Below are 25,640 nucleotides of genomic sequence, written 5' to 3' on the forward strand. Positions count from 1 at the left end.
GATGCCTGCACATCCAATACTGTCACCCAGACGTTGATGCAGGCCTTGTGACCGCGGTACGTGGGACGGCAGAACCTCGGTTGGTGAGCAGACGACCTCCAAAGATGTCTGAGAGGTGCAGAGAGCCATGCAGCACCATAAGTCTGTATACGCGACATGTATTCTTGCGGAGCCGTCCCTGCAAAGCTTACGGCCCTGTGACCTCGCCCTGATGGCGAGTAGACGTTAGGCATCGGTCAGCTGCAACAAAAAGCACCGCAGACAGCCTCTTACGACCGAGGAGGGCTATGACCGAAGCCCTTCCACAGTTATCATCAAAGGAAGTCTGATGAATTTGACAGCGGTGCCTAGAGATTTATTATGGAGCAATAGCAGGTCATTACAGGATGCTCAAAGCAAGTTACGAGGGAGGGACATAGAGGCTTGACGGAGAACACACCAGGTCAGAAGGCATGCTGACTAAGGCTTCGGCGGCACAGGTAAAGGGTTCTGCAAGGGCACGTCTTCCGCTCTAGCATGGCCGTCTAGTGCAGGTGGTATCTGTCTCCCGAACGGCGCCGACGGCGCAGTGGGAAGCGGCTCGTCATCATATGATGTATCATCATCGTCATCGTTGTCTTCGTCTATAAACTCTCTTGCCGGGGGGCCGTCGTCCGTAGACAGACGGATGCCCCCCTCCCCATTCCAAGTGCTCATCCTGCATGATGATGTCGACCGACAATCCCAAAGTTGATTGAGTCTGGGTCACGTACTGGTGCGCGACTACAGTTCTGAGCGAGGACGCCTGCCGCCACAGCAAGAAGAGGATGCAGACTGTGCATGTAGTGAACAGAAACAAGACAGCGAAGTTACCCAGTGGCTGTGGTTTGGGCGACTCCTTGGGCTCTACAACCCCAGTGTCAACATCCCAAACCACCATATCATTGAAGCGACATGCCTCCAGGGTCAATAAATGGCGCCATAGATATAGTTGAGAAGTTTTATCGAGGATTTATTCCAAGAGAACGAGGTCGTGGTAGCTGTGGAAAAAGTAATTTCATGGCAACGCAGACCACATGATGTAATCGTGCTTTGGCCTGTTTCAGTCGGAGCTCAAATCCGGCGCTTTCAAAATACAGAATTTTTGTGACGCGTCTGCTGTTCTTCCTCGACATCGAGTTCATGCTCCAGACAAACGTGTAGATTGGTGGAAATGGTAAGTATCTGCACCGAGCTCTACTTTCGATGATGATTCCGTTAGTACCATATCCAACTGCTGTCCGAAGACACAATGTGGAACAATGCTACCAATTAGTTTCAGCCTTGGCTGATCTCTCCTTCGCTTGCCATACTCTCGCAAGTTCCCTTCGCTAATTTCTTATACCCAGATTTATCAGCTGCACTAGGTAGTTGTAGGACTGGGGATCAGGCTTGATGAATTGGTGAGTCTCTTTTCCTTGACGTGCCATCGGATGAAATTTTATTCGATGGGCGGACACGAATGTACTCAGCCTACACCAAACCTTCCGATGTACAAAGTGAGGGGGGCTGGGTACCTGCTGAAACGCATCGAGAACCTGATTCTTCATTCCGCAGCCCATTGAAGATCTCGTGCTGACCCACTTTTCCGTAGGTATATGCGCACTCATGTTGTCTATCATCGTATCAAATGCATTTCATTAGCCATAACTCATTGTATGCGACGCAACGCATATTTTACATCGTAAATGAACAAGACGAAATGTTAGCTAAGCTAAAGCACCCCACAAACCGAGACCAGTGAAAAAAGTTCCGAGTCCAAGTAAGAAACTGATGTACGCAGTAGTGTGTACGCCAATGCGCGGTAGGATGAGCGGTGTGTATATGAGGTTCAAAAACAGATTCAGCAGGACGATGCAAGGGAAAGCAATGAGGAGCGGTCGATTGGTGGATGGCAGATGCGTGACGTTGGATTTAGGGACGAGAAGTGAGAGTGAAGAATTCAGATACGATGCCGAAAGTGTTAGCGTGATTCCAGTAGACAGCAGTATAGAGTCGAGGCGTTGCAGACAGGACACAAATACGGGTATTTTCTGATACTATTAGTTGGTAACGGTGCATCCGTAGAAGGAAGGCACTCACAATAACAGGCAGACCATAAATCTCTTCGACGTCTTCCCGTTCCTTGAGGTTCATGAGCTGCTCGAGGTCCTGGTCGACCGCAGCCCGTATTGCTTCGTCGAGTGTCCTCGGCACGCTGTTGGTTGTCTTCGGAGTGTCCGCACGCGGGCTCAGCGGCACCGCCTCCTCGAGGTCTGCCGACAGCAGGTTCGTCATGCTGCCGCCTTCGCTACCCTGGGCGAGAACCTGCGGGACACGGTCCTCGGGCACCATGACGTTGCGATAGAGCGCGATCTGCGTGTAGCTCTGCCAGATGCCAACCGCGACGTCGATCGTCGCCCAGCCGAGGGCGACCCACCAGACCCGGTAGAACGCGGGGTCGTGCCACGTCGCGATGTCGTGCTGCATGGCGTCGCGGATGCGCAGGATCGGGAGCGACGAGAGCCGGAAGACGTTGTAGAGGAGCACATGCAGGACGTTGAAGGCGAGCGTGACGAGCACAGGCGAGAAGCCGTCGAAAACGGAGGAGACGAGTGCGAAGATGGGCGTCCGCAGAAGGTACGCGAGCGACCACAGCGCGGACGAGACGAGGAAATAGGGTAGAGGCGGGGGGAAGTACGGCGGGTGTGATTCGGGAGGATGGATCTCGTACTTCCAGAAAAGCCGGGGGCAGCACGCTAGGCAACCGAGCAACAGGAGCGAGCTGAGAGGCACAAAGGTGTACATTGCCACGATCCGTCTGTAAGAGCCTGCATGGACGTTAGACTTCTGTTCGCTGTGTCGAGACCAGGAAACGCACCACTATACAGGCCCCTCTCCTCGAGTGACCATTCTATCGCCTCTGGCTCGTCCACCGGGTCTCCAAAACCGCTCTCCTCTGGCACCTGGTCTAGCAGGGAATCGCGCCTCCATATCTCGGGACTGGACCGCCTACTCGATCGTGTTACGGCAGGCCCTGGGCTGATATCTTGCACATCGACAGATCCATATCCTGAGGCCGTCGGGCTGTCCAAGAGCGGTCGCTGCCCGGGGTGGCCGTCGCCGACGTTTGACTGACGGTTAATTACAGTTTGAACTGATGATGCGCTGTTTCTCCTTGACCACGACATAACGAATGTCTCGGGCGACGTTGTGGCTGCAGACGCAGCCTGCTCACAGCAAGTGCAAGGCAGACATGGCGGTGATGAGATGACACTCGGTAACGCCGGGTGGGCGGCACAAAGCGCAATTCAAATATCGGATGCAATAGTTAGAGCGCCTTTATTGATCGAGGATCGAAATGTTGAGGATCTAAATGCTTAGCACCAGAAGTAAGTGAATAAGCAACTGCTGCTTACTGTCAACGGCAGGCCTTTGTTCTTTCCCTATGTCCCTCATTGATGCGCGGGTACGATCGCTGTGGCACCACTCCGGCAAAAGACCGAAAATCCCCCGAGACTCATTACATAGTCTTACTGTGAGCGCCGAATAATCTCAATACCGTGGCTACGCGCTGATGCACTGATGTCCTACTGTATTACCATGTCGAACAGTATGCATGTGCCGCCGTACGGTGCTTTTTATTCAGGTTTAGAATATCAATATCGCGAGCTATACAAACCTCTGAAGCCAAGTACGAAAAGTAGCTTCCCACCAAATCCCGAAGCAGGACTCCCTCAAAACATATTCTCATTTTATAGGCGACACTCTCTTCTTTTCGAGCATGAATATTCGCATGTCGTTCTACGATACTTGTCGTGTAGAGTTCAAGTCTCAGTCCGATTGGCTTCATCACATCACTGTGGAACGCCACCCGATGATGGCGACATGGCCCGCAGCACAACATACGCTTGCGGCGCTTGTCTACCACCATCCGGCTCTTCCGGTCGTGTTAGAGTCCTGGCAGGCTGAGACCGACCCCTTGTCTTAGACCAAGGACGGTGCTAGACCACACCGGTTGAGGTACGCAGAGACTCTTTATCGTACCTAACATACAAGTTCCTGACTGGTACTTCCCTTCCAACTCGCAAATTCACCCACGACAAACAGAGTGCATGGCCGCACTATACCTTCACCAAGCCCTGTTCGTGAACGATGCCCCTGCGCCTACCTCACAGCAAAATAGGACCAGCCGTGGCATGTACGATCTTTCGCTGTCTGGAGTGACCCTGCGCACGTCTACTTCGGAAAGTTCCCACCCTACCGAACCCTTGCTTAATGGTCTCCATGCGCCGTCTGCGGCCTACCTGGACATACTTGCCAGCCAGCCCATCTATTACGAATCGAATAGGACTTCATGGATGACAGGGCTGTCCCTCTCAGATGATCTGGTGCTATCAAGCGAGCGCAAACGGCAGCGGGAACGTCATCTAGTACACACAAAGCTGCGCCGACTGCGATGGGCAAACCACTTCCTCATGAGCTTGATTGGTAAGACCCTAGCACTGTATACTGAGTCGCGGAAAGGCTAATGAGCGGCTGTTTCAGCCGCATGGGGCGTCTACACCGCAGTCCGCTATTTTGTGGCCTTCACTATTTATACAGCGCGGGATCGCCATATCGCTCTGCTCGTGCTCGGCGTCGCGTCTGCACTTTCGTTCGTTACCACTCTACTTACGCTTGTCCTATCGTTTCTTGCTCGGCGTCTCGACTCGCGGCATCAACCACGTTCGATACATGCACGCATCTTTCCTTTCCTCAGCCTTGTAGCATCCGTGTTGCTACTCGGACCCGCCGTCGTCAACGTAGCATTCGTGACCATATGGAGGCATTCGGCCGATCCTGGTTTGTCAGCGCAAGGGCGCTGTCATGGGGATATCGACATCTTGTGGACTGGCACGGGACTGCAATGCAGCGGCAGCCATGCTGTAGTGTGGGGTGCTTGGCTTGCAGGCTCCATCGTGCGCCTGGTTCTCACCGCTTTGACTCTCGTAAGCGGCAAGGTTCCGATGCACGGCCTTGGTCAGAGACGCTAACAGCAAGTTTTCAGCTTACCTATCACATCCTATCGTACCGATACCTTACTGCCCGAGCCCCACGCCACCGTAGAAGCGAACGAGCACATACGCATCCGATGGCCTTCGATGTGGAGCCGGGGACGGTCAACTCATCTACTACGCGAAGTTCACACTCGATGATGTCAGTGTCCACGATGCCCGTAGCAGCACCACAAATGCTGCGCCAATACTCGTCGCATTCGCAGAGCGACTTCACGCACGAGAGCAGCATCACCGCGGTCTCGGGCGTATCCAGGCCTGGCAGGCTGCGAGAGTATCACTCTCGCATCAGCTCAGACCGTCCGCTAGGGGACGGACGGCCACGACCCGTTCTCCCGCTAAGCGCGGGCCGCTCGCTGCTATCTTCAGACGACCACGGCGGCACGACAACACGCTTCGCCAAGGACTTCGACGCCGCGCCAGCGGGCTCCTCCGCGGAAAATCTTTCTTCACCTCCGTTCTACGGTGAATCTGCGCGCGCACCTTACGGCAGCGTGCCCGGGGAGAGAGCTTCTGTACACACACCTGGCACACTTCCGGAGCCAGGTGTGCAGGATGCCGCGGAGCCGATGAGCCCTACCACTGCGGAAGAGATGCAGATCTTCGCCGACCGCTTCCGCGCGATGATGGAGCAGGTCGCGCGCGAGACAGAAGCAGGGCTCTTGCTCGCGCACCGCGGCTCGCCTGCGCACTCGCTGCACGAGGATCCCCAGTCGCCCGACGACGGCGACAGCGGCGACAACCACGCCATGGCGTACGTGCCCGTCTTGGGGCGGATCATCACGCGGATGCCGACGATCGAGTCGCTCGGGTCGCGCGAGGCGTGGAGCTCCGCACCGCGCAGCGGCTCCCGCTCGGCGCACACGCTCTCGCGACCGCCCACGCGCGCGAACACGCTGACGCTGAGCGAGGTCACCGGCACGCCGTCCCTGAGCCGAAGCAACAGCATCGCCGCGAGCGCCGTGCTCGTGAGCCCGCCTGTCGAGAGCCCACCACACAGCGCTGAGCTCTCCGCTGGGGGCACCGCGCACGCACCAGAGGCGCTGCACGGAAGCAGGAGTACAGCCTCGTGCTTCACTGACGCTGCTGCGGGGGCGTCGAATGGTGTAGATAGTGCGGATGCCCCTCCGGGGCGCGACGCTGAATTGACGACCACGGACAATGAGGGGTGCTCGCGACGAGCTTAGACGGTATACGGGCTACGATGCTCGTTCGGAATACATGGGGACATGTTCCAGCCGAGATCTTCGGGGACGTTCATGGGTCTTGAGTACACAGATGTAGGTGAGAAGCGAAGAAGGAAGAATCCAGGGTCGCAAGCTTTGAGCCTGATTGATTACTCGGCTGCTCGTCAATGTGCTATGTCAATTTTGGTCAGGAATGCGGTGAGTGCGCAGAACTCCTGGTGTGAATGTACTGCAGCTGACCGACCGTGTCATAATAGTAGCATTCGAACCAGTATCATCTGCACAAACACGAGGCGTGCGCTCCGACTTCATTTGCATCTAAGAAACGAGTGCCACCTGTACGCTGGACCTGAACATCTGGACATCGTCAGCTGCCGAGACAACATCTCAGGTGGTAGGGTCCGATAAGCTTGTATGAAAGCCGCCAGGTCGCTGATCAGGAGTGGGCACAAAGACTTTTAATGATACTCTCATGGGCTCATATATCACCTCGTGTCGGACAAGTGGTGGCCCTCCAATCCGTTCGTCATTTGCCATCCGTTTGAAATTGTCATGTGAAAATCCCCGAAGTGCCAGCTAGCACACGGCAGCCCGTATGTCTTCGTCCCGCTATGTTTGTGCTGACCTCTTGGACTGCTGCAGCGAGAGAAAACTGCAGCTCACTCTTTCTGAACATACTTTCATTCCTGCATACAACCCGCGGCACGCCGCGCCCCGCCACTTCGGACATGCGGACCAGAAGAAGGCACACAGCGTCTGTAGGGCAAATAGAGTTTTGCCCGGGCGGCGCAACTAGTAACTCAAAGGCGCTGTAACGGACTGCACTGTGCAGCCCGACAAGCGGTGGTGCTGTTTACGGTGCCTGCTATGCGGGGGAACAGCAGAGCACGGTTAACGACTTTAAGGTGTGTATCCCCCGGTTTCCCATTTCCCTTTGACCGCTTTCAAACCCTCCGAGTCTTGGGCAGCCCCGCATGAAACGGCAGACCTGTGCAGGTACAGCTTGCGCAACCGAAGCGATGGCCTGCGGGTGACATCTGTTACTCAGTCAGGCGGTTCTGAAACTTGGGTATATACGTGCTAACGCCTAAGCATGGCCGAAGCTACACGGCATGACTTGCGATGCATCGTCTTATGGCCGCTGCTGCATTCAGGCCAAAGCCGCAGTCGCCGTCGGGATCGGGGATAGAGGCGTTCAGGTTTCACATTCCTATCATCAGATTGCACCGCCCTCCGGGCCTTGTTTGTCTTGTGTGTCCGCGTCAGGGCTCGGGATCGCTTGGGCCGTCGCATTGCCAGGTACCGTGATCATGGGGTAGAGATCCCCTTCCAATCGGACGCTATAAGATGCGCCTTGAGGCCTCGAGGTCGGCACCCGATTCGATCCCACTTTCTTCGTGCTGACCTGCCGTAGGCGACCTAGTGCGAGAAGGCCAGGCTCACGCCACAGTGCAGGTTTTACGCATGACTATGCCCTTTCGGTAACATTATCTCGAGAGTCCAGAACAGCATCGCTCGAAATGACGTAGCTGAGTCTGATGTTTGTGGCCCGGTCGAGGTCGAGGAAGACCATGGACTCGGCGTTGTCATCCGTAGGACGTTGTCGAGAGGGTGTACAATATACACTGATAGTGTGGTATGTGAAGTAGCATAAGTATGGGAGGCGCGAAAACTAACGAGAAGGCCAGTCCTTCGAAACACAGAGACCGTCGGGCTAGCTGCCGGCATCCACCAGTGAAAGGGATAAACTACTTCTGCTGAGCAGACCTAGTGCGGAAACACAGCATCAGCTCTGACCGCAGCCACTGATACCATTGCACCGAGCACCTACACTGGCACGTAGACGCACGGGATTCCGCGGCGCTCGCAGTTTCCACATGTTTGGCGTCCATCACACTTGAGCTTGCGGCCTGTGTTACGCGTAAGAGCTCACAATCGCGCCCGGAAAGAAGGTGGGGCCGCTCACCCCTGCAGAATGAACATGCCATCGGTGTCCGCCTGGGTATCCTAGCAAGCTCGTTCTCCTGGTGCCCCTGGGGGTTGCTAGTCTACGATGATCAGGTAATCACATCCGTTCCGCGACGGTTCTGATGGCGGCGTACCTGACTTTCACTCATGGGAGCGGAATGTGGTTTGCACCAACGAGGGGGAATGGTACCGACGGTAGAGTGGAAACTACCGTCCTGGCTTCTCCCTTCCGGCCTATATAGAGCAGAGCACTGGCGCTACCAAAGCAAAGCAAACATTCCCGCTCGAGGAAAGCAGCAACATGCCGCTGTCGTGATGAACTAGGGCCTTACCTTTCAATCAAACATTCAGTCTACCCTATCCGGGCCGCGCAGCACCGACAAACCGATCACTCTCGAACCGGAACGGGAGACTGAAGCCAAACTGCGAGACCCGGCACAGGTTTGCTCTGTGTATGGTAGGACGGCGCCCGGGCGCGCTCCGCTGAGTGTCAGCGCAGGTGATTCAGAGGACGCGCAAGTAGGCGTGCGGCTTTGTCACTTGCATACGGCATGCTTGGTCCCGGGTGAGACTTCTTTCCGTCGCTCGTCGAGGATGTGCAGGCTGTAGGCAGGCTGCCGTAAGTATTGGGATTCTAGGGTCGTAGTGGAGCATGTCACTGCAGCGTTTACAAGCGGCAGTATTCGAAATTGTCGAGCGACGGACTTGACCCAGCGTCGTCCCTATCAGTATTGAGACGAGGCTCGGAGCCAGTTGGGCTAACGTAGAACTGTGAAGTTGTTATGCCAGAGACGCTGTGATAAATATGACAGCACTCGACAGTACACGGCGAGGCACTGATCGAGGCACGGACACAAAGATGCGTGGACGGTCGGAGATGTTCCCGAGCGGGAGCGTTTCCGAGAAAGGTAACCGCTGTGGTTTGCAAATCTTCGGCCGAGGGACGCACCATCCTGCATTCTGTAGCAACGACGTAAGCATTACAACGAAGATTTTATTGCAACAGCTTACACGCCATCAGTCTCCTCCAATCGCGGCCAACTGGATCAACCTCGCTGCTGGACTTCGCGCTTCGTCCCGGGCTTCGAGGGCCATGAATAATTCTAGTGCGTGTCACTCTGCCATGCATGTAGCCTGCATCAATCCCGTGTCAGATTGTTCAGCATGTCTCAAGCCCGCTTGTGTCATGTGCGAGCTCTGATGACAATCAACAGCCGAGGCACCGCCCTTTTTCTTCCCGCTAAGGGCGTATATCAATCAAATACGAGGCTGCTGCAAGTCCTTCTCTTCCCCTTGCTAACGTTTACGGTTTAGCTCGGCGATTGCTATCGCCCTGCACTGACTCCTGTGATTGCGTTGCTCGCTACTCTGGTCGGGATCTGTCAATATGCCCTACCAGTTGTGTCACTTCCACTTGGCCATCAAGAAAGCAGGCACGGACGAGGTCGCATGAATGCATCAGGGATAGTCGACGTCTTGAATACTAGAGCGGGCCCTGTATGGAAACGGCTGCGCAGCATCAACGGGCACGAATGGGCGGCCCATACGGCCGGGCTGTCTGTCTTATCCTCACAGCCTCGCCTATCTCCGTTTGTATTGCTCCACTTCAGCACGGCAGCCCAGAGTCGGTACCGGACGTTACTCACTTTTTGTATCGAAGCTGCTGCTGCGCAGGCGCTGTTCCTCCCGTTATCCGCATATTGGGGCTCTTCTCTTACGTGATGGTAGCGTGTGCCGCCTCGAGAGCATTGAGTGGCAGGCCTTATCACAGGGCAACGCAGTCAACACGCACCGAGCATAGGCAGCCTCAGGACTGCAACGTTCATTCAACTTCATCCGCTTAGGTTTGCTGATGCCGCGGCGGGTACGCACCTGCCTATCATATCTTTCACGGAGGTGTTTCCATCCGTCAACCGCGAAGCATTAGCCCGCTATCTTGATCTGCCTTGCTTGATTCTTCCCCGCAAATGCACATTGATTCTTCTCGCGTGTAGATCAGGTCCGTCTTTCCGTCCGGGCTCACGCTGTGTTAATGTCGCCGTTGGCGCTCGGCAATCGCTGGCTGTTCTAGCGTGTAAAAGATGGAGTAACCATCGGCATGCTGATTAGAACTATACAGGAATGCTACAGGGGATTAGTAATACAGAGCATGATTCGGACGCAGGACAGCGACGTAAACCGAGAGATATGCAAGCAAGCGGTAGCTCTAGTCGTCAAGAACCTCCTTGAACCCCTTCTCACTCTCGACCTCGCCCGGAATTACATCAAGCTACCCCAAAAACCATTAACTTGTCGTTAACCGATAGAAAAACATATACACTCACATTGTCGAGATCCTCAAGACATTCGCCGATAATCTTGACAGCCTTCATTAAATCTTCTTCGGAAATAATCAGGGGCGGAGCAAAGCGGATACTGTGAGAGCGTAAGCAGACGTCGGCAAGGGTAACAGGGCGAGGGTGACCCACATGTTGACATGCGTCGGCTTCGCGAGCACCCCGCGACTCTTCAGAAGCAAGCAAAGCTGCCAGGCAGTCCTTTTGCGAATGCTCTTCTCTTCATCGATGACTATGGCGTTCAACAGACCGAGACCGCGGACAGTCTTTATCAAGGGCGACTTGATCGCGGAGATTCCAAAACGGAATTTCACACCCAGATCGTACGCCCTCTGTGCGAGGTCCTCCTCGACCAGAACGTCCAAGGCCGTCATAGAGACCGCACAGCCTAACGGATTGCTAGAATTTTTGCAACTGCCGTTAGACCATGTAGCGCGAAAGCAAGCTGTAGGTACTCACCCGCCATAGGTGCTTCCGTGCTCACCGGGACGGATGCACAGCATAACGTCGCGGTCAGCAAGGACCGCAGATACGGGATACACTGAGACATCAGATTAGCTACTACGGTTCCCGTGATGCTAAGCGCAGAACTTACTTCCTCCTGACAAAGCCTTGCCGAGAAGGACGATGTCAGGTCGGATGTTGTCATACTCGTACGCCATCATCTTGCCAGTGCGGCAGAGACCCTGCAAGATGATCAGTGATTTCTGATCAAGCGGCTCTATAGACACATACCGTCTGGATCTCGTCACAGATCAGGAGCACCTTGTGCTTCGTGCAAAGCTCGCGAACCTTCACTAGGTACCCTGCAGGGGGGACGACGATCCTACCGTGCAATTAGTAAAGGGCCAAAGATATTGCGAGCAGCACTCACCCAGCCTCGCCCTGAATAGGCTCGATGAGGAAACCCGCGACCCTCGAGCCATGGAGTTCCAAGGCACGCTCCAGGTCTGAGATCTCACCAAACTGGATAGTCCTGGTAGGGCCGTTGTCAACAAAGGTGGGACCGACACCCTCCAAGTACGGCCCAAAGCCTGTGCGGCTCTCCGGATCGGTGCTCATGCTAGCACCATCAACTGCAATCAGCAACATGATGCGATATTTGGTAACGCCACAAACCTAATAACACCAATAGTTCGGCCATGGAAGTTGCCTGCGACGCTGAGGACGATCGCTTCGCCTGCGGGGACACCCTTCTTCTCATATGCCCACTTTCGGCAGAGCTTGATGGACGTCTCGACGGCTTCAGCACCCGTGTTCATGGGGAGAACCATGTCGTAGCCAAACATGGAAGTAACCTTCTGAGCATATTTTCCGAAGACGGAGTTATAGAATGCTCGGGAAGATAGGGTAAGCTTCTGCGCCTGCTCTACGAGCGTTGCAACTATTCGCGGGTGACAATGACCCTTCACATGCAGATCGTCAGCGAATCGTGTGGGATGTATCTTGGCTTGGAGCACAAACCTGGTTCACGGCACTGCACCGGGAAAACAAAATATTATACATGGTTATCAAAGACGAAGGTAAACAAGACCCACGAATATGCTGAAAGCATGTCAATATACTCCTTGCCTTCCGGATCCCATACTCTATAACAAATGATATCAGATTTAGCTCGTGCAGAGCTATAGGCGAAAGTAACTCACTTCGCGCCCTTCGCGGACTCGAATACAACCGGAAGCGGGTGGTAACTGCCGCAGTACAACAGAGACCGATCAGCACCAGCGTCTGAGAAAGTATACAAGAGGAACAGCGAACTACTACTGTCAGCCAGGGCCGACATCCTGGCGCTATCCAGACATCCGCTCGAACTCGGGTCAGCGCTCTAGGTGAGTAGATGCTGTAATATCAAGAACAGGGAGGCGACCGTAACCGCATCATCTTAAGCAGATTCAAACTTGCTACTCACTTGTGTGCGCCATACTCGTGCTCAAGGTGGAAGACATCCGCTGAACTGAGGTGCACGCTCCCATTCCTGTGACCGTTCTCGCGACCGTTGGTATGTCCGTTCTTCACGACGGCGTACTTGCCGTTGCTCGTGGGTGTGATCGCTGTAGCGGAGGGTGCCATGGTTGTCTGTCGTTGATCTGCTGCGAGGGAGAACTGCGAGAGGTTGGTGATGGTAGTATGAGGTCAAGTTGATCTCGGGGACCTCTCCGCTTTCACAGACCCAGGTGAGCTTTTAGGCTGAATAAGGTAACCTCCCCCCGGTGCTGGGTACGGATCATAGCGTCTAATTCTCGCCGCCACTCGCCACCGCCAAGCGCAGGCCGACTTCGTCATCATTGACGACTATTGACGAGAATGCTCTACATGCTGCTCTCTGGAAGGGTATCAAAAACAGGTCAAAGCCCAAGCACATCACAACGATCACTACACATAGAAATAATACAAGAGATTATGGCGGAGGTTGTACGGTATCGTACATACGTAGGTCCAGATAGATTCATAGCGGACATTAACGAGAGTCAAATGATATCGTCCAGTCATGTGAGAGCTATTATGATCCATTTGCACAGGCCAATTGGGTCATATGCGAAACACCGCACCTGAAGATAGGGATAGGTGGCGCAGGGTATCAGCGCAGTGCGGCAGGCCATTGGCTACGCGGCCTTGGCCTGCCTTCTGAATCAAATCGAGGGTTGGGCAGCCAATTGAGGCCGTCTGTATCGCTACGTCCAATAGGCACTGCGATGTGCGATTGTGTGAGCATGACGGTAACGTCGAGAAATGATAATGCTCACAAAACCATTCCCATTTACTGTGTCCCATCACAGACTCCCAGTTCTCTCTGTAGCTACCAAGCCACCAGAGATTCCCATCGGTGTAGGGCTCTCCCCACTCGCGGTCCCACTGCTTCTTCAACTTCCGCTTGGCGCTGCATTCAGAAATGAGCGTCATGATGAAACCGGGGCCACTTAGCGAGCACTCACCCGAATTGATACCAAGAGAACTGCCGAGCGAGCACGGCCTTCTCACGTTCCGTCATTCGCTCCTTGCTTAGAGACTCAACCGTGATCATGTTCAAGAGAATCAGCCGAACGTGCGTGACCAACAAGGCGACCGTGAAGAAGATGAATAGCGCTGATCTACACCGCTTGTCAGCGTACCGATAACGGCGGCCGGGACATTCGACATACAAGGCAATGATGACGATGTATTGCGCATCGAGATCGCTATCCCGCCCCTCCTGTACTGCACCCGGAACAAGCGTCGCGAAGGTCCACATACAGAATATCGCTGCCCACTGGAGGAAGTTCACGAAGAACTTGTGGTTGCGCGCGCCCACGCACTGCCCTATCCCTACGTAATAATGAGCCAAAACCGCTGCCTCGACAAGGCGCCAACTTACATGGACAATGGTGGTCGTACTTCAAGACACACTATAATTGACAGGTCAATCACACGGCCCACAATCTAGGGCGACCCCGACTTACAGTACCACATGCACGACAATGGTGGGCTCTCGGAGGCTTTATGAAACCGTCCTTGAAGCAGTATCTGTGATCTGGATGAAGCACCGGGGTCATGGGCGGACGCCTCGTGAGACCCATCGGTAATCCGCTGGTATCACCGGAGGGCTGTTGTGCACCGTTACCATCTCCATTCATTTCGCTGCGAGCGTGGGCTGCCTGGACTGGAGGAAGAGCATCGGCATCGCCGGCGTTGTCGTCTTAACATATGTCAGTGTCAGCACATCCCAAAGATACCATCATGAGAGTACTTGCCTCGCTGTTCACTCGGTTTGTCGGATGGAACAGCATGGGACTCTAGAGTCGTGTTACCGTTTGACTGCGCACCTCCAACCGTATTGCTGCCCGTGTACTCGTATTGGCCTGCCCCAATATCACTAGTCGAATCCCACCACTGCGGGACTGGTCGCGGTGGCGGTTCAGGCGACGGCTCGACATACTGCAGAATAGCCTAAGCAAATATATTGCGCTGCAGATGCAGTATTACTTACATCTCCTGCCTTCCCAGGGCTTGTGAAGACAATCTACAGCTATGCTTGAGTAAGTTAAAAGACCCAGACTCGAGTAGCGCACCACTGCGTATGCCCACAGCATCATGACTAACAAGATGCAGAATATGACAAGAAAGGGGACTGGGAGAAGATACGCATGAGCTCTCGTATAATAACACAAAGGCAACATGCTTACTCCCAAACCTCCGTCCGCCCAAAATGCCACTATTCCGCTTGAGCATGGGCACGCAGAAACGACCTATATACACATAAGACGCATAGCTTATGATCCCCAGAGTGATGCCGATCGTTATTTTCAGCACTATCCACGGCTGTGCACTCTCCTTGCGCTTGCTTCTCCTCTCCATACTCTTCGTGGTCGCCTCTTGTATGATGCCGCAGCATTTGCCTTCTGGCCGTTTCTCCGAGACGTCCCCATCATTGGCCATAGAGCCCACTCTGATCTAGCCAGTAACACGATACAGTGCGGTCTAGAAAAAAGAGAACAAGCAGAGATAGCGAAGAAAGCAGAGCAGGGCAGCAGCTAGAGAGGCTGGAGGCGAACAAGGCACATCGTTACGATGTCACGTGTGACAGTCTGGACGCCGTGACCAGAGCGTCACGCTGCCACAAAAGCGCGAGGACCTGCGCGGGCGCGTCCGACGTTTGTCTCGAGCTGCGACGAATCACGACAAGCGGCGGCCTGTGCGGCGGTGATGCAAGACAACCAGGGCAACCACTATATCCGTTTTTCGGTCAGCCCTGCGAACACTGACGGTCTCACGATCCGCAAGGCGCTGCAAGACGCGCTCCTGCAGTCATTTGGCCTGACCTCCGCAAACGTCTACGTGGACGTCCTGTGGCTGGCGGAGGACGGTGCAGAGGTAGTTGTGCGTGTGAGCAGCAGGTGTGTGCTGCGCTTCCGTGGACAATGCAACGAAATCCATACTAACAAGATGTGTGAGCAGTGAAGCCACGAAAGTCACGGCCGCGGCGGCCGCGCGTTCGGCGCCGCCTAGGCTTTCCTTGATCAAGGACTCGCCATTCCTCCCAGCATTATTGTCTTCTGGCAGCTTGCCGTAAATCGCCACGATCGGGTGCGTTTTCTGGTGACAATTACCGCGTGACGCATGCTGGTGTATTCCTGAGGTTTTCTGGCACTTCTCACAACGTCACCATTCCCCCGCCAGTCAAGGGTCTCGGAAATGTGATGGTAAGTGACGGCGAACGGCATCTGCAGAAAAACGCGAAGATGACAACACAAGAGTCTGAAGGGTCACGGAGACGTGGGTTTCTTGAGTGGTATTTGCTGCTTCACATCATGGGTACAATCTGTCAATTGTCCTCTGCATTTCGTAAGATGACCAGTGTGGCGACCAATACATGATAACCCTTCAGCGAGGTGGTCAATTTCATTGTTAATGATGTAGTTCCAGGGAGCACCGAGCTTGAGCGCCGCTGACAACCCCGAGGATATCAGCGACTTCCATCTCCGCCATGACAGACCGTGGTTGAAAGACGTGCGTGTACACGGACTACTGTCCTGATGCGAGCCGTTTCTTCGCGTAATCTACGAAATCATCAATCGTGGATGGCCAAGCGGCTGCATGTAAGCAATGAGTAATCGGCACCAGAAAAGTCAAGACGACACATACCTTCCGCGTCGTACTTCTCGAATTTCGAGTCGATGGTACGTACGAACTCAAGGAACTGCGGCAACCTGCTTGAATACGTCTGCCGGCAGAGGAAGGGGAGCATATACTCACCATCTGCCAGACATCCTTACTGATGCCCTTGAGCCTCTTCTCGTCCAAAAAATCAAACCACCACTGCATGTACTTGTCCTGCCAGCCCTCCTCGACGCCACCCATGCGGTCATCGCCATCGACGTCGCGAGTTGACGGGATGTGCGATAGGACGCCGCCCTGCAGGCCGTGTGGGAGCAGCAGGCTCCAGAAGGGCTTCGCCATGTCCATGCCCAGGCTGCGCTGACCAGGAGGACGCGAGAACTCGAAGGTATAGTTGTAGACCTTCTGGAAGTAAACTGGGTCTGACCCAAGCTTATCTCGCAGTCGCAGCAACGCGGTCTTCATCGTTGGGATGCTATCAGCACTACACTCTCCCGCCTTAGCTACACGCTACCTCCTGGGATATGAGCATTGTTACTCACCCGATCGCTTTCCATCCATCCACCCAGCCCTTTCGGGACCACTCCCCCATTTGAGGTGACTTCAAGTCATAGGCAACTGCAAGTAAGACGACATCCTCAGGGTTCACAGCGAGGTCCTCGCAGAACTTGAGCGTTCCCTCCGCGGTGATTTCGTCACCATCCAAGTCTGAGTAATGGTGCCTCCAAGGTCAGGCGAGGCATGCGACCACTCCAGGGGTCAACGACGGACCTTTATATTGATCAAACAGCTGGCTCAGCTTACTTGTAGAGGGTGCAGGTGTCGAGCGGCTTGACATGTCGTTGTAGAATGCGTTGAGAGCGGGTTCAACACTTTTGTACTTCTCAATGTACTTCTTTGCGTCTCGCTGCCTGTGGCGATACTTATCAGTATCGAATCACGGCGATGGTTCAGATATCGCATGTAAGGGGGACTCACGACGCTCCGGTAACCACACAGAACTGGCTGATCTTCTCCTCAAGCTGCTTGTCAATGCGCTTTGACTGCGGCGTTGCGTGTGCGGCCGCGACACCAGTGGCAGAAGATGCGTTTCCGGTTGTTTAGGGAGGTGAACGGCAGGCATGTCGTGATAGAGTTCGCCAAAAGAGGTCAGTTCTTCCGGATTGTGACTCCATCCTCGCAGCGTGCGGAACGACGCTCACCATGTTGCTATCTCGGAAGGAATTGACGAACAGGTACGAGAGGAAGACCGCGAACAGCCAGATGAATAGCGACTGCAAAGTCAGGCCGAACCGCAAAGATTTTATGTCGTCCGTAGTGTAGGAAATGGTGCTCGCTGTATATTGCAGTTAGCTTTCTCGATAACTTTGATGCTGTAATCAGGAGTCGATAACAATCTGAGCAAAGCGCCGCTGGCCCCCAATTCAGCTCTAACCAATCCAGACGCGCTTCGTCTTTCGCGTTGACCACGACCTTCACCACCAAACAAGCCCCGCAATGTGCTCAAAATGCGCGAAGATTGCCGTTATCTAGGTCACACGCGTGTCTGACGCGTCTTCCCCCGCTACGTTTGGTCAATCACACCTACGCTAGATTTTTGCACGCACTGCGTCAGTCGATGCCTTGAGGCAAGTCTTGCATTCAGATTCACTCAGTCTCAAATCTCACTCTGGCCCCGAGATTTTGATACACTCTTCCACAGTACACAACGCTATCCCAGTGCATCTTAGCTGATGTTTGAGACGACTATAAATCTGGAGGCGCCTGCAAAACAGCCATTCCCTTTGAAGTGACTGGCTCCTTAGCTTACGTGTGGCCGTGCAGAATACTGAACATCAGTGGCTGCATTTTGTGGTCCTGTGACCGAGGCTGCTTATCGACTTGAGATGCGGTGGTGAGTGCTCCCGCTAGCGAGCTTCGGAACGCGTATCCCACCCTGCGGCGTAGAAAAGTCATACACGACTTGAGCTGCCTGTCATAATCTCGACTTTATGCCGCTTCCAAGCAATTCCGGGCTAATCATTGCGTATATGCGCGCGGCAACCATGTGTATGCGCGACATCTTACGCGTCAATTTTCTCGCAGGGTACATCTCACCCTGGGCGCTCTATCTACCCTGTATGCGCCTCATAACCTCTGTGGATGCTACAATCGCCATATTTCAGGGACGATAGGCTCACTTTACCTACGCCTTGATGAAAATACGACACGGATTCCGCGAGGACCCTGCTCCGCCGACAGCCCGTTTCGTGTAAGTCGTCTCCGTTGCTTCTCCAGATTATGCGCTAACCCTTTCCCATTTTTTCAGTGCCTAGTAGTATCTACATCTCGGCAGTGGTCAAGCGATGGCGCCCACCATTGCACGGTCAGGGAAACCGAATTTCACTCGGCCGGTGAATAGTGCAATACCGGGCGGGGCACAGCGCCTTCGATCTGCTGGAAAGTCAGTGATCAGAGCGTGAAGTTTGTGAGACAGCTGAGCAGCCGACGCGACTCGTGAAGCAAGAACCCACTTCTACATGCCGTTGGCAGCAGTCAAGCGCTGTTTCCCAGGGTGCGTCGAAGACAGATATCCATATGATATCGCAGGCGCCCTTTATTCTCACGATCGTACATCGTGAACGCAGCGACAGGATCCTTCGGTAGCTCAAAGCGGCTAGCTCGCTTTGCATCGCCACAATCGTATGGCATTGCCGAAGCAGCTCACCGTACCGCGGCCACGATGCCCAATTTCCGCTAAGCTTCACCACAAGCCTCAGCTTTTCGGTTCTGCCTCGAAACCCTGGACGAGAGCCCCACCGTGCGTAGATTTGCCGTCGGTTTCCGAATATCTCCCAATTACGTTTTGCTAAAAGCTACGGCTCTTATCGTGGATGGATCGGAAACCAGCGGATGTTGCTTGTTCGTGAGTACTTATCCCAAATTGGACGGACATCGCTGCCTGACTGCCAATCGCAGTGCTCTGCTCACAGAAACAGAATCCGTCGGAACGAGAGTCCATGGATCCTCCGTCCCGCTATAGGTCTGCGACGCCACTTCTCTACATATGAAATGCACGTTCCCCAGGCGAGCCGCCTCTCGGGCCCAGTCTGTGACACTTCCGAGTTCTCGAAGGGCACGCACGCAGGCTCTGGTGCCGGTGCCGTCATGAAAGAACTTAACGGCCGAGCTCGAAATTGACCCGTCCGGAGTTCCTGAGGGCGGTTCGGACACGCTGCGTGTGGGAAACAGGGAACCTCAGGGAAAGCTATCGATGGGCGCCAAGCGCGTCATCGTGCCTCCCCCTTGTGGGAGGATAATCCCCACACGGAAACAAATGAGATGGATCTGCTACCGTGTGGCGATTGCCGCACTCGATCGTGATCACCTCCTAGCGTTCACTGAATGAGATCGCACAGATGGCAGTCCGAGCCTGCCGCGAAGACACACCCCGAAAATTCGTCGCTCGATTTGTATTGTACAGGATATACGGCGCAACATTGTTGGTGAGTGTCTACGATGGTCGTGGTGCAAGTCGTGAAATCATGATTCTAGAGCCGCAGGACATGGCGAAGTCAGTGGATCAACAGGCCGAATGACCAGCGGAGCACCCTGGCTGTTACTACATGATAAATACATAGCGTAGCAAGAAAAAGCACAAAGCGAATTATTACCGATACCAGAATGTGCATGTCGGACAAGCGACCTCAGGACCTCGAAAGGTCCGTTCTCCCCAGCACTAAGCGACAGCGCGCATCCCTCCCTTCGAGAGGAAGTCCTACTTCACTACGACGCGCTTCGTGTGTTTCCCTGCGCGCCGTCGCTGGTTATGGGGTGTAGGCCGTCGCCATGCTTCGTCAGGGTCATCACGGAAGTCCTCGCGCAGCGTCTCACTACCCTCAGCAGGAAGGTGGGGGCGCTCATGCGAAGACGTACGTAACGGAAACGCCGCGTGCTGCGCACCCGGCGACGGATGGACGTTGGGTGGGAACGGGGGTCGGGCAGGATTGTGTGTGGGTATCTGGAAGACAGCGGGGGTGGGGGCGACAGCAGGGGTAGAGGCAGTGGAGGGACGAGGTGTTCGCACCGGGTGGTTCGGCGGGGAGAAGGAGGGGGGGGGAGCTTGACTTGGCGGGGGCTGGGTAGGTGGATGTAGCTGTGGATGTGGGCCAGCGTTGGCAGGCCATGGCCGCGGCATCTGGTGAGCAGCGCCGTCTCTTGGCCGTGCTGGTGCTTTTGTAGGCGCATCCTCACCGTCTTTGATGTCTACCTCGATGCACACCCGTACGATCTCCTTTCCTGCCTGCGCGAAGAACGCGCGCTCCTCCTTCTGAAAATAGCCGCTTGTAGGCCCCGTGGGGAAGGTAACAGGGGGCGGCGGAGGGAAGAGTGCCATCAACTCGTGGCCTGTAGGCGGGGCGGGATACTTTCGCGGAGCGACATTTCGATCTATAGGAAGATCAAGGTCTAGCACAGCGATCAGCGACAATCGTGACAATAATGCAGAGCAGGCACCTCGTATCGGTATCGAAGGTGACAATGGCCTTCGGGGACGCGAAGGGTCTGCAGGGGACAGCGGCAAGATATGTGTCCTGTTTTCTCGGGGCGGGGGTGTGCGATCGCTCGCTGTGCTGGAGCCCGGTGAGGACGACCTGTCTGATTGGGTAACGGGTCGCAGGCTGTAAGCACTCATGACAAGGATAACGCAGGGCAGGGACGCGGGAGCGGGGAGTGAGAATCCGAAGAATCAGAAGTGAGTCCTTATATATACGCCGTGATGCTGTCGGGGTCGGAGGTGTACCCAAGATGGACAGTGGCTTGTCGAAGGCGATCTGGAGCTAATTCATGTCGGCAGGGCAGTGCGGTCGCCATTCACAGGTGGGCGACCGTATGACATCCGGCCCGTCGCCAGATAACGAGTTGCCAGTCCTTTCTCTTTCGTGTCTGGCTCCCTGGGATGGCAACGTGGATTTCGCTTTGCAGGGAAAGCCCAACCCGAATGGATCCTGGGAGAACCGCTGTTTGTCTTGAACAAATAGGGTATCAACATACTACCACCGCTTGACCGCTCTCGTGATTGTACGCCTCGCTCGCCGCGTTACGTCCCATCATATGAGCTGCTAACTACTCTCTCTGACCTTCCAGAACACGCAACGGATTTGCGAGTCTAGGCCTTCGGGCATGTCATACACGCTGCCCGCGAATTCAAGCTGCGCCTACCAGATCCCTCTTACGACGTCTTATCGTAATCGCGGCGTTCGATTCGGAGAACAAAGCATCCCACATCTATCGCTCACCATGGACCATTGCGTGCTATTCCGCCGCATCCGAGTCAATGTCTTGATGCCGTCGACAGCGTCGGCGATGTACATACATTGGCCGCTTGACGTGGGCGGGACATAGTTCATTCAATTGCATCCAAGGCGTCATCAGCACTGACAGTTTCTGCTTGATGCGGAAGGTCAATAGATCCCGGCAGACGCACTCTTCTCAGGCTCTCCGGATGCACTGCGTCGAGCGCCTCCGCGGATTCTCGAAGCAAGCTGCAAGTACCTCCGTTCCGAGATGTTCGCTCACAACGCAAAGCCGAGGGAATCCAGGTGCTCCGACGCACTATATATCTCTGTCAGCTTGAACATATTTCCCGGAACGTATTTGGTTCTCCGTCGGGTGTTGCCTACACAATTTAAGCTACACGGCAGGTGGTTACCTCTCTCCCGGTCTCCACGCCATGGACCCGTGGAGGCCCTGAGCTCTTCTTGTCGTTCTAGTCGTTCAGAGATGCGCCGAAGCACCGAATATCTCCCGCCGCCTAGGAGCATACCCAGGTACGTCGCCATCTTCCGCTGCTGGACATAGACCGTGCGAATCCGTTTGCGTCGTAGGCCATCCTCATTGCGCTTATCCACTTTAGACACGCTGCCAAAGTGAATGGTCATGGAGGTTGCCGTAGTCACCGCCGGTCCTGACAGGCATGCGGGTGGCATGGCGTTTCCGATGCCGCTACATGACATTTGCTCGATGAATTGGTCATAGACGAGCGAACTGCCTCCGACCTAAAGAGCTGGGGGCGACTGATCCTCAGACATGATATATGTCGGTGCGTGCAATGATACACCAGCCCACACTTCCGTCTCCTCTCATTGACTACAATCACGTTTCCCCTTAGAGCTGACTGTGGTGACAACTTCTGTTACGACGCCTGGCGCGACGGTTCCTCCGTGTTCTTGGAGCCGTCGTTACTCACTATGTATCGGCGGTAACTGCTTCCGCTCCACCGTATCTCTTCTACGTATCTCGTGCCTAGGTCCACTGTAACGTTATATCTTGTCTGGTCCCCTCTGGCCCGTCTTGTGCGGCTGCTTCGCGCCATGTAGGGGTACTTCTGCCATGGTAGGTTCTCACCCCAGTCTTAAGGTCTGGATGACCTCTCCCCCGTTCATCGCCGCTTCGAGTCCACGCCTCCCAAACTCTGCGCCCCCAGAAGTCTCTTTGTTTTCAGTCTACTTGGAGCCTTGTACGTCTTCTCCCAACTCTAAAATGCCTGCAATCCTCTGCCGAGTTCGGGCGCACCTACTGAAATAGTTACATGTAGCACTGACCACCGGATGTGGATCACTGCAGCGTATCTTTGGCGCTTGGCTATACTATCATCCGCCGCATTGTCTAGCATAGCCTCTCGCTTCGCCCGACATCGTCTCGACGGACTTCTTGCAGCATCCTGATCACTGCGTCCGCGCAGCCATCTCATATGTGCCATAACGTCGGGTCAACGTGGTAAAGTTTCGCATCTTGCACAGCCAACCCTCCGACGTCTTTGCATTTGATGGAGAAACCAAGGTCGGTATGTTGCGACTTCTGTGGCACCGGTGGAAATACACAGGGCGCTGATCACTTGGTGGGACAGTTTGAGGGTGCAGACTTGTGCTGGTCATGGAATCGCGGGCCTGACGTCTAGAATTTCATCTTACTGGGCCTAGCCCGTGATTTAGGGGTGCGTGGCTGGCTTTCAATCGGCCCTCGCGTTCCGTGGGTTCCTGCAGCTGCGTCACCAAGATTCAAGTAGAAGATTCGGATATCGGCGTCACAGGGGATTGGGCTGAATAACGATCAACAGTGAGCACACAATTACCAGGTAAATCTTCTCAGTACAAAAGCTAAATTATTTGGCGCCAGGTTGTGCTGTATGATACTGCACAATCTATGGTGCCTGTCTTCTGCAAACAGGCGTCGCTCAGGGAAAGCGTGAACATATATCGTGATCTGACAACCGTAGCCGTTACGTGTGTCAACGGCAATGTCACCCAACTGGCGCTCTGTCATGTCACGATGTCACTGAACAGACCTCTGACTGTTGAACATTGATCTATTTGTATTGCTCTAAGTTTCTAGCCCGCCAAGTTATCATCTTTGCGACAGTGACGGGTCTGCACTCAGTCTCTGGCCGTTCATATGAACGCGCTTTCACCTTTCAGATTGCTACATGCGTCGTCGTGTAGGTGATAGATCAGTTACTGCTGTTCCGCCGGAGAGCACGGAGGCACTTCGTCGTACTTGTGTTGCCCATGAGCCGATCACTCCCATCCGGCACGTCTGTGTTTGCTACATTCTGTCTGCACTGTATGCCTCTCTGCAAGTAGACTAGTGAGTTCAACTCTTCCCCGCCATCAAGGAGTAGTCTCGGTGCCCCTACCTCGTCAGGGAGTCTATTCTCAGGAACAGCCGCACCACGATCGAGGCGGTCTCAGGAATAGGCACCGGAAGGAAAGGTGCGTCATCATGCTATCATTTCTCGACCTTCTTCAATTGAATTTCCCATCTTCTGCAGTGCTGGAAGGTTTCTCTCATTTCATTCGGGGTTCTCAGCCGAGAGAAGCTATCTACAGCGGTCATATTTTCAGCACTGGGCGGTGTTGTGACTGTTCGTGAGACGATTGACCTCCTGCGCAGTCATGCACAGCATGCGTACTCTCTCACTGAACCTCTAGCGCGCCACCACTTCTGTATGACATCTGACTGAACTTTCCGACCAAATGTCGCACGCTAGAGCATTGTCTTGCCGCACGACCCCACGACCAGCCTTCGGGCAATTCCTCGACGAGAAGGTATATTCAAGAGGTATTTACCGGTCCGAGTCATCCATCCCGCTCTCGACAGCCATTTTGACAGCCGAGTGCGACTTCCTTGACAGGAGCGCCACACACGCGCGCACACTCTCAGGGTTTGCATTTTGGGAGATAGTGTGACGGAATCGACATGAGAAGCACTAAGCCCCTCCAGGCGACATAGTAGGCCCGTGCTACCCGCATTGAAAGCCGCCTGTCCTAGCCAGGGGGTTCTCTTCGGCCCTATCCTACTGACACTGTGCGGTCATGTAATTTGATGCACCTAGCGGGGCGGCGGCGTTCGTGATCTAGTCACAAGCTCCAAGAAGGGACTTTGTACCATTCAATGTGCGCCTCTTCTGCACCTGCCCTCATCATGTTCCCTGGCTCTAGACTCGTGACTTCACGCACGTTGCAGCTTTCGGCCCACACAGCTAAAGGTCCCTGCAATGCACGAGATTTTATCTGCAGCATTGCGTATTACGCTGAAGGTATTGATATGAACACGTTCGAGTCTTCTCGCCTCTGACGGATTGCACACTAAGGCACGTGTGTGTACCTGCTGCTCCCTTTTCAGTTGAGATCATCAACGCTTATGCATTGCAATGGCGTGTGCTAGCACAACAACGATGACATCGGGTCACAACGAGTTTGAGGGACAGTTGATGGGTACAGCTTTGAATCCGCGTGCCACCCATGTGCCTTGGTATTTGACATTTTCGAGGCGCGGTACAGCTGACACCGGTCAGGCTCGCTGCCGGTTTGCAAGCTCCGGAGCACGTCACCCATTCTCTTTGTCGACTACGAGCGTAGGCTGGCGAGTGTCAAACCCCACGTAGCTGCCCTTTTTATGACACTGATCCGCGAAGTACCGGTCTGACAACTTGAGGCTCGACCCTTAACGGACCCTTGGCTGACTTGGACTGTAGTGGCTCATAAAGGGGAAAGTAGAATCGGGTCGAGCGGGGTGGCACATTTCGAGGGTTAGCAAGAGCTGATAGGGTCGGGAGCAAGACACTGAAACAGTGCTTTTCCTCGAATTACTACTATCGGGCGTGATCGACACGATTGGCACGAGTGGTTCTGGTTCTAGCCCATCGGAGGTCGGCATACGTATATTCGTGTGCAAAGAATTGATAGATCGACTCGGCAGAGGTCCGAGTCATCCGGGAGAAGATGTCAAAACTGCACCCTCACTGTTGTCAGCGTGCAAGGAAGGTCCTGCCGTTTCTCCGAATTGAATTCTGCTGTCCTGGCGGTCAATACTAACCGTCCTGATCGTATCGAATGGAATGAGTTCCCGCGGGTAATGGTATGGTAACATGAATGGTGCTCGGGGCTGAAAGACGCAAGCAAGATCTTAGACTTGAAGTGCTGTACCCGTACGACCAATCCGATGCGTCACGCGTCACGTAACCC

General features: G+C 54.5%; 9 protein-coding genes across 9 annotated transcripts; 2 read left to right on the forward strand and 7 right to left on the reverse strand.

Annotated features, from left to right (window-relative positions):
- Window positions 1-272: 272 nt before the first annotated feature.
- Window positions 273-994, reverse strand: PHACADRAFT_260708 (uncharacterized protein). The gene is made up of 3 exons (XM_007398664.1): window positions 938-994; window positions 753-885; window positions 273-675 (listed from the first exon to the last, which is right to left on the reverse strand). Exons 2-3 carry the CDS (start codon window positions 819-821, stop codon window positions 460-462), a joined length of 285 nt encoding a protein of 94 aa, XP_007398726.1. The 5' UTR covers window positions 822-885; window positions 938-994; the 3' UTR covers window positions 273-459.
- A 642-nt stretch (window positions 995-1,636) lies between these two features.
- Window positions 1,637-3,262, reverse strand: PHACADRAFT_260710 (uncharacterized protein; the record flags this gene model as incomplete). The annotated part of the gene is made up of 3 exons (XM_007398665.1): window positions 2,879-3,262; window positions 2,101-2,828; window positions 1,637-2,051 (listed from the first exon to the last, which is right to left on the reverse strand). Coding segments are annotated over exons 2-3 (1,024 nt in total), but the record flags the coding sequence as incomplete, so codon positions are not given.
- Window positions 3,263-4,082: 820 nt separating this feature from the next.
- PHACADRAFT_176385 (uncharacterized protein) lies at window positions 4,083-6,459 on the forward strand. Its single transcript, XM_007398666.1, has 3 exons — window positions 4,083-4,488; window positions 4,546-4,988; window positions 5,048-6,459. The coding sequence occupies exons 1-3, from the start codon at window positions 4,113-4,115 to the stop codon at window positions 6,239-6,241; spliced, it is 2,013 nt and encodes a 670-aa protein (XP_007398728.1). The 5' UTR covers window positions 4,083-4,112; the 3' UTR covers window positions 6,242-6,459.
- Window positions 6,460-7,881: 1,422 nt separating this feature from the next.
- PHACADRAFT_260714 (uncharacterized protein) lies at window positions 7,882-8,553 on the reverse strand. Its single transcript, XM_007398667.1, has 4 exons — window positions 8,344-8,553; window positions 8,208-8,289; window positions 8,073-8,151; window positions 7,882-8,008 (listed from the first exon to the last, which is right to left on the reverse strand). Exons 1-4 carry the CDS (start codon window positions 8,356-8,358, stop codon window positions 7,990-7,992), a joined length of 195 nt encoding a protein of 64 aa, XP_007398729.1. The 5' UTR covers window positions 8,359-8,553; the 3' UTR covers window positions 7,882-7,989.
- Window positions 8,554-10,289: 1,736 nt separating this feature from the next.
- Window positions 10,290-12,663, reverse strand: PHACADRAFT_260715 (uncharacterized protein). Its single transcript, XM_007398668.1, has 12 exons — window positions 12,455-12,663; window positions 12,192-12,236; window positions 12,084-12,134; window positions 12,010-12,022; window positions 11,665-11,951; window positions 11,420-11,608; window positions 11,281-11,371; window positions 11,141-11,231; window positions 11,005-11,086; window positions 10,678-10,944; window positions 10,534-10,624; window positions 10,290-10,478 (listed from the first exon to the last, which is right to left on the reverse strand). Exons 1-12 carry the CDS (start codon window positions 12,613-12,615, stop codon window positions 10,416-10,418), a joined length of 1,431 nt encoding a protein of 476 aa, XP_007398730.1. The 5' UTR covers window positions 12,616-12,663; the 3' UTR covers window positions 10,290-10,415.
- A 224-nt stretch (window positions 12,664-12,887) lies between these two features.
- PHACADRAFT_260719 (uncharacterized protein) lies at window positions 12,888-15,043 on the reverse strand. The gene is made up of 10 exons (XM_007398669.1): window positions 14,706-15,043; window positions 14,592-14,650; window positions 14,510-14,542; window positions 14,274-14,457; window positions 13,983-14,218; window positions 13,898-13,928; window positions 13,686-13,848; window positions 13,479-13,634; window positions 13,290-13,423; window positions 12,888-13,233 (listed from the first exon to the last, which is right to left on the reverse strand). The coding sequence occupies exons 1-10, from the start codon at window positions 14,956-14,958 to the stop codon at window positions 13,124-13,126; spliced, it is 1,359 nt and encodes a 452-aa protein (XP_007398731.1). The 5' UTR covers window positions 14,959-15,043; the 3' UTR covers window positions 12,888-13,123.
- Window positions 15,044-15,243: 200 nt separating this feature from the next.
- PHACADRAFT_61360 (uncharacterized protein) lies at window positions 15,244-15,405 on the forward strand (the record flags this gene model as incomplete). Its single annotated transcript, XM_007398670.1, has 1 exon — window positions 15,244-15,405. A coding segment is annotated over one exon (162 nt), but the record flags the coding sequence as incomplete, so codon positions are not given.
- A 54-nt stretch (window positions 15,406-15,459) lies between these two features.
- Window positions 15,460-17,548, reverse strand: PHACADRAFT_126134 (uncharacterized protein). The gene is made up of 7 exons (XM_007398671.1): window positions 17,340-17,548; window positions 17,116-17,180; window positions 16,909-17,048; window positions 16,680-16,845; window positions 16,276-16,612; window positions 16,165-16,219; window positions 15,460-16,112 (listed from the first exon to the last, which is right to left on the reverse strand). Exons 1-7 carry the CDS (start codon window positions 17,340-17,342, stop codon window positions 16,045-16,047), a joined length of 834 nt encoding a protein of 277 aa, XP_007398733.1. The 5' UTR covers window positions 17,343-17,548; the 3' UTR covers window positions 15,460-16,044.
- Window positions 17,549-19,086: 1,538 nt separating this feature from the next.
- On the reverse strand, window positions 19,087-21,540 carry PHACADRAFT_260723 (uncharacterized protein; the record flags this gene model as incomplete). The annotated part of the gene is made up of 1 exon (XM_007398672.1): window positions 19,087-21,540. A coding segment is annotated over exon 1 (613 nt), but the record flags the coding sequence as incomplete, so codon positions are not given.
- Window positions 21,541-25,640: the final 4,100 nt, after the last annotated feature.

This window comes from Phanerochaete carnosa, assembly GCF_000300595.1.
Source record: "Phanerochaete carnosa HHB-10118-sp unplaced genomic scaffold PHACAscaffold_8, whole genome shotgun sequence".
In the NCBI taxonomy this organism is placed as follows: domain Eukaryota; kingdom Fungi; phylum Basidiomycota; class Agaricomycetes; order Polyporales; family Phanerochaetaceae; genus Phanerochaete; species Phanerochaete carnosa.

Bases quoted from the DNA above. Each gene is read 5' to 3' on its own strand.
- PHACADRAFT_176385 (XM_007398666.1), top strand. From the start codon at position 4,113: ATGGCCGCACTATACCTTCACCAAGCCCTGTTCGTGAACGATGCCCCT. The intron at 4,489-4,545 runs GTAAGACCCTAG...CGGCTGTTTCAG, and splicing joins CTTCCTCATGAGCTTGATTG to CCGCATGGGGCGTCTACACC. The intron at 4,989-5,047 runs GTAAGCGGCAAG...GCAAGTTTTCAG, and splicing joins TTCTCACCGCTTTGACTCTC to CTTACCTATCACATCCTATC.
- PHACADRAFT_260708 (XM_007398664.1), bottom strand. From the start codon at position 821: ATGCACAGTCTGCATCCTCTTCTTGCTGTGGCGGCAGGCGTCCTCGCT. The intron at 676-752 runs GTACGTGACCCA...TGGAATGGGGAG, and splicing joins AGAACTGTAGTCGCGCACCA to GGGGGCATCCGTCTGTCTAC.
- PHACADRAFT_126134 (XM_007398671.1), bottom strand. The intron at 16,846-16,908 runs GTCCGTCGTTGA...ACCATTACTCAG, and splicing joins GCTGTTTGATCAATATAAAG to ACTTGGATGGTGACGAAATC. The intron at 16,613-16,679 runs GTGAGTAACAAT...TAGTGCTGATAG, and splicing joins GATGGATGGAAAGCGATCGG to CATCCCAACGATGAAGACCG.
- PHACADRAFT_260715 (XM_007398668.1), bottom strand. From the start codon at position 12,615: ATGGCACCCTCCGCTACAGCGATCACACCCACGAGCAACGGCAAGTAC. The intron at 11,232-11,280 runs GTATGTGTCTAT...ATCATCTTGCAG, and splicing joins TCTGTGACGAGATCCAGACG to GGTCTCTGCCGCACTGGCAA. The intron at 10,479-10,533 runs GTGAGTGTATAT...TTTTTGGGGTAG, and splicing joins GTCTTGAGGATCTCGACAAT to CTTGATGTAATTCCGGGCGA.
- PHACADRAFT_260714 (XM_007398667.1), bottom strand. The intron at 8,152-8,207 runs GTGAGCGGCCCC...CGCGTAACACAG, and splicing joins GGCATGTTCATTCTGCAGGG to GCCGCAAGCTCAAGTGTGAT.
- PHACADRAFT_260719 (XM_007398669.1), bottom strand. From the start codon at position 14,958: ATGGCCAATGATGGGGACGTCTCGGAGAAACGGCCAGAAGGCAAATGC. The intron at 13,929-13,982 runs GTAAGTCGGGGT...TGTCAATTATAG, and splicing joins ATTGTCGTGCATGTGGTACT to TGTGTCTTGAAGTACGACCA. The intron at 13,234-13,289 runs GTGAGCATTATC...CGCACATCGCAG, and splicing joins CAGTAAATGGGAATGGTTTT to TGCCTATTGGACGTAGCGAT.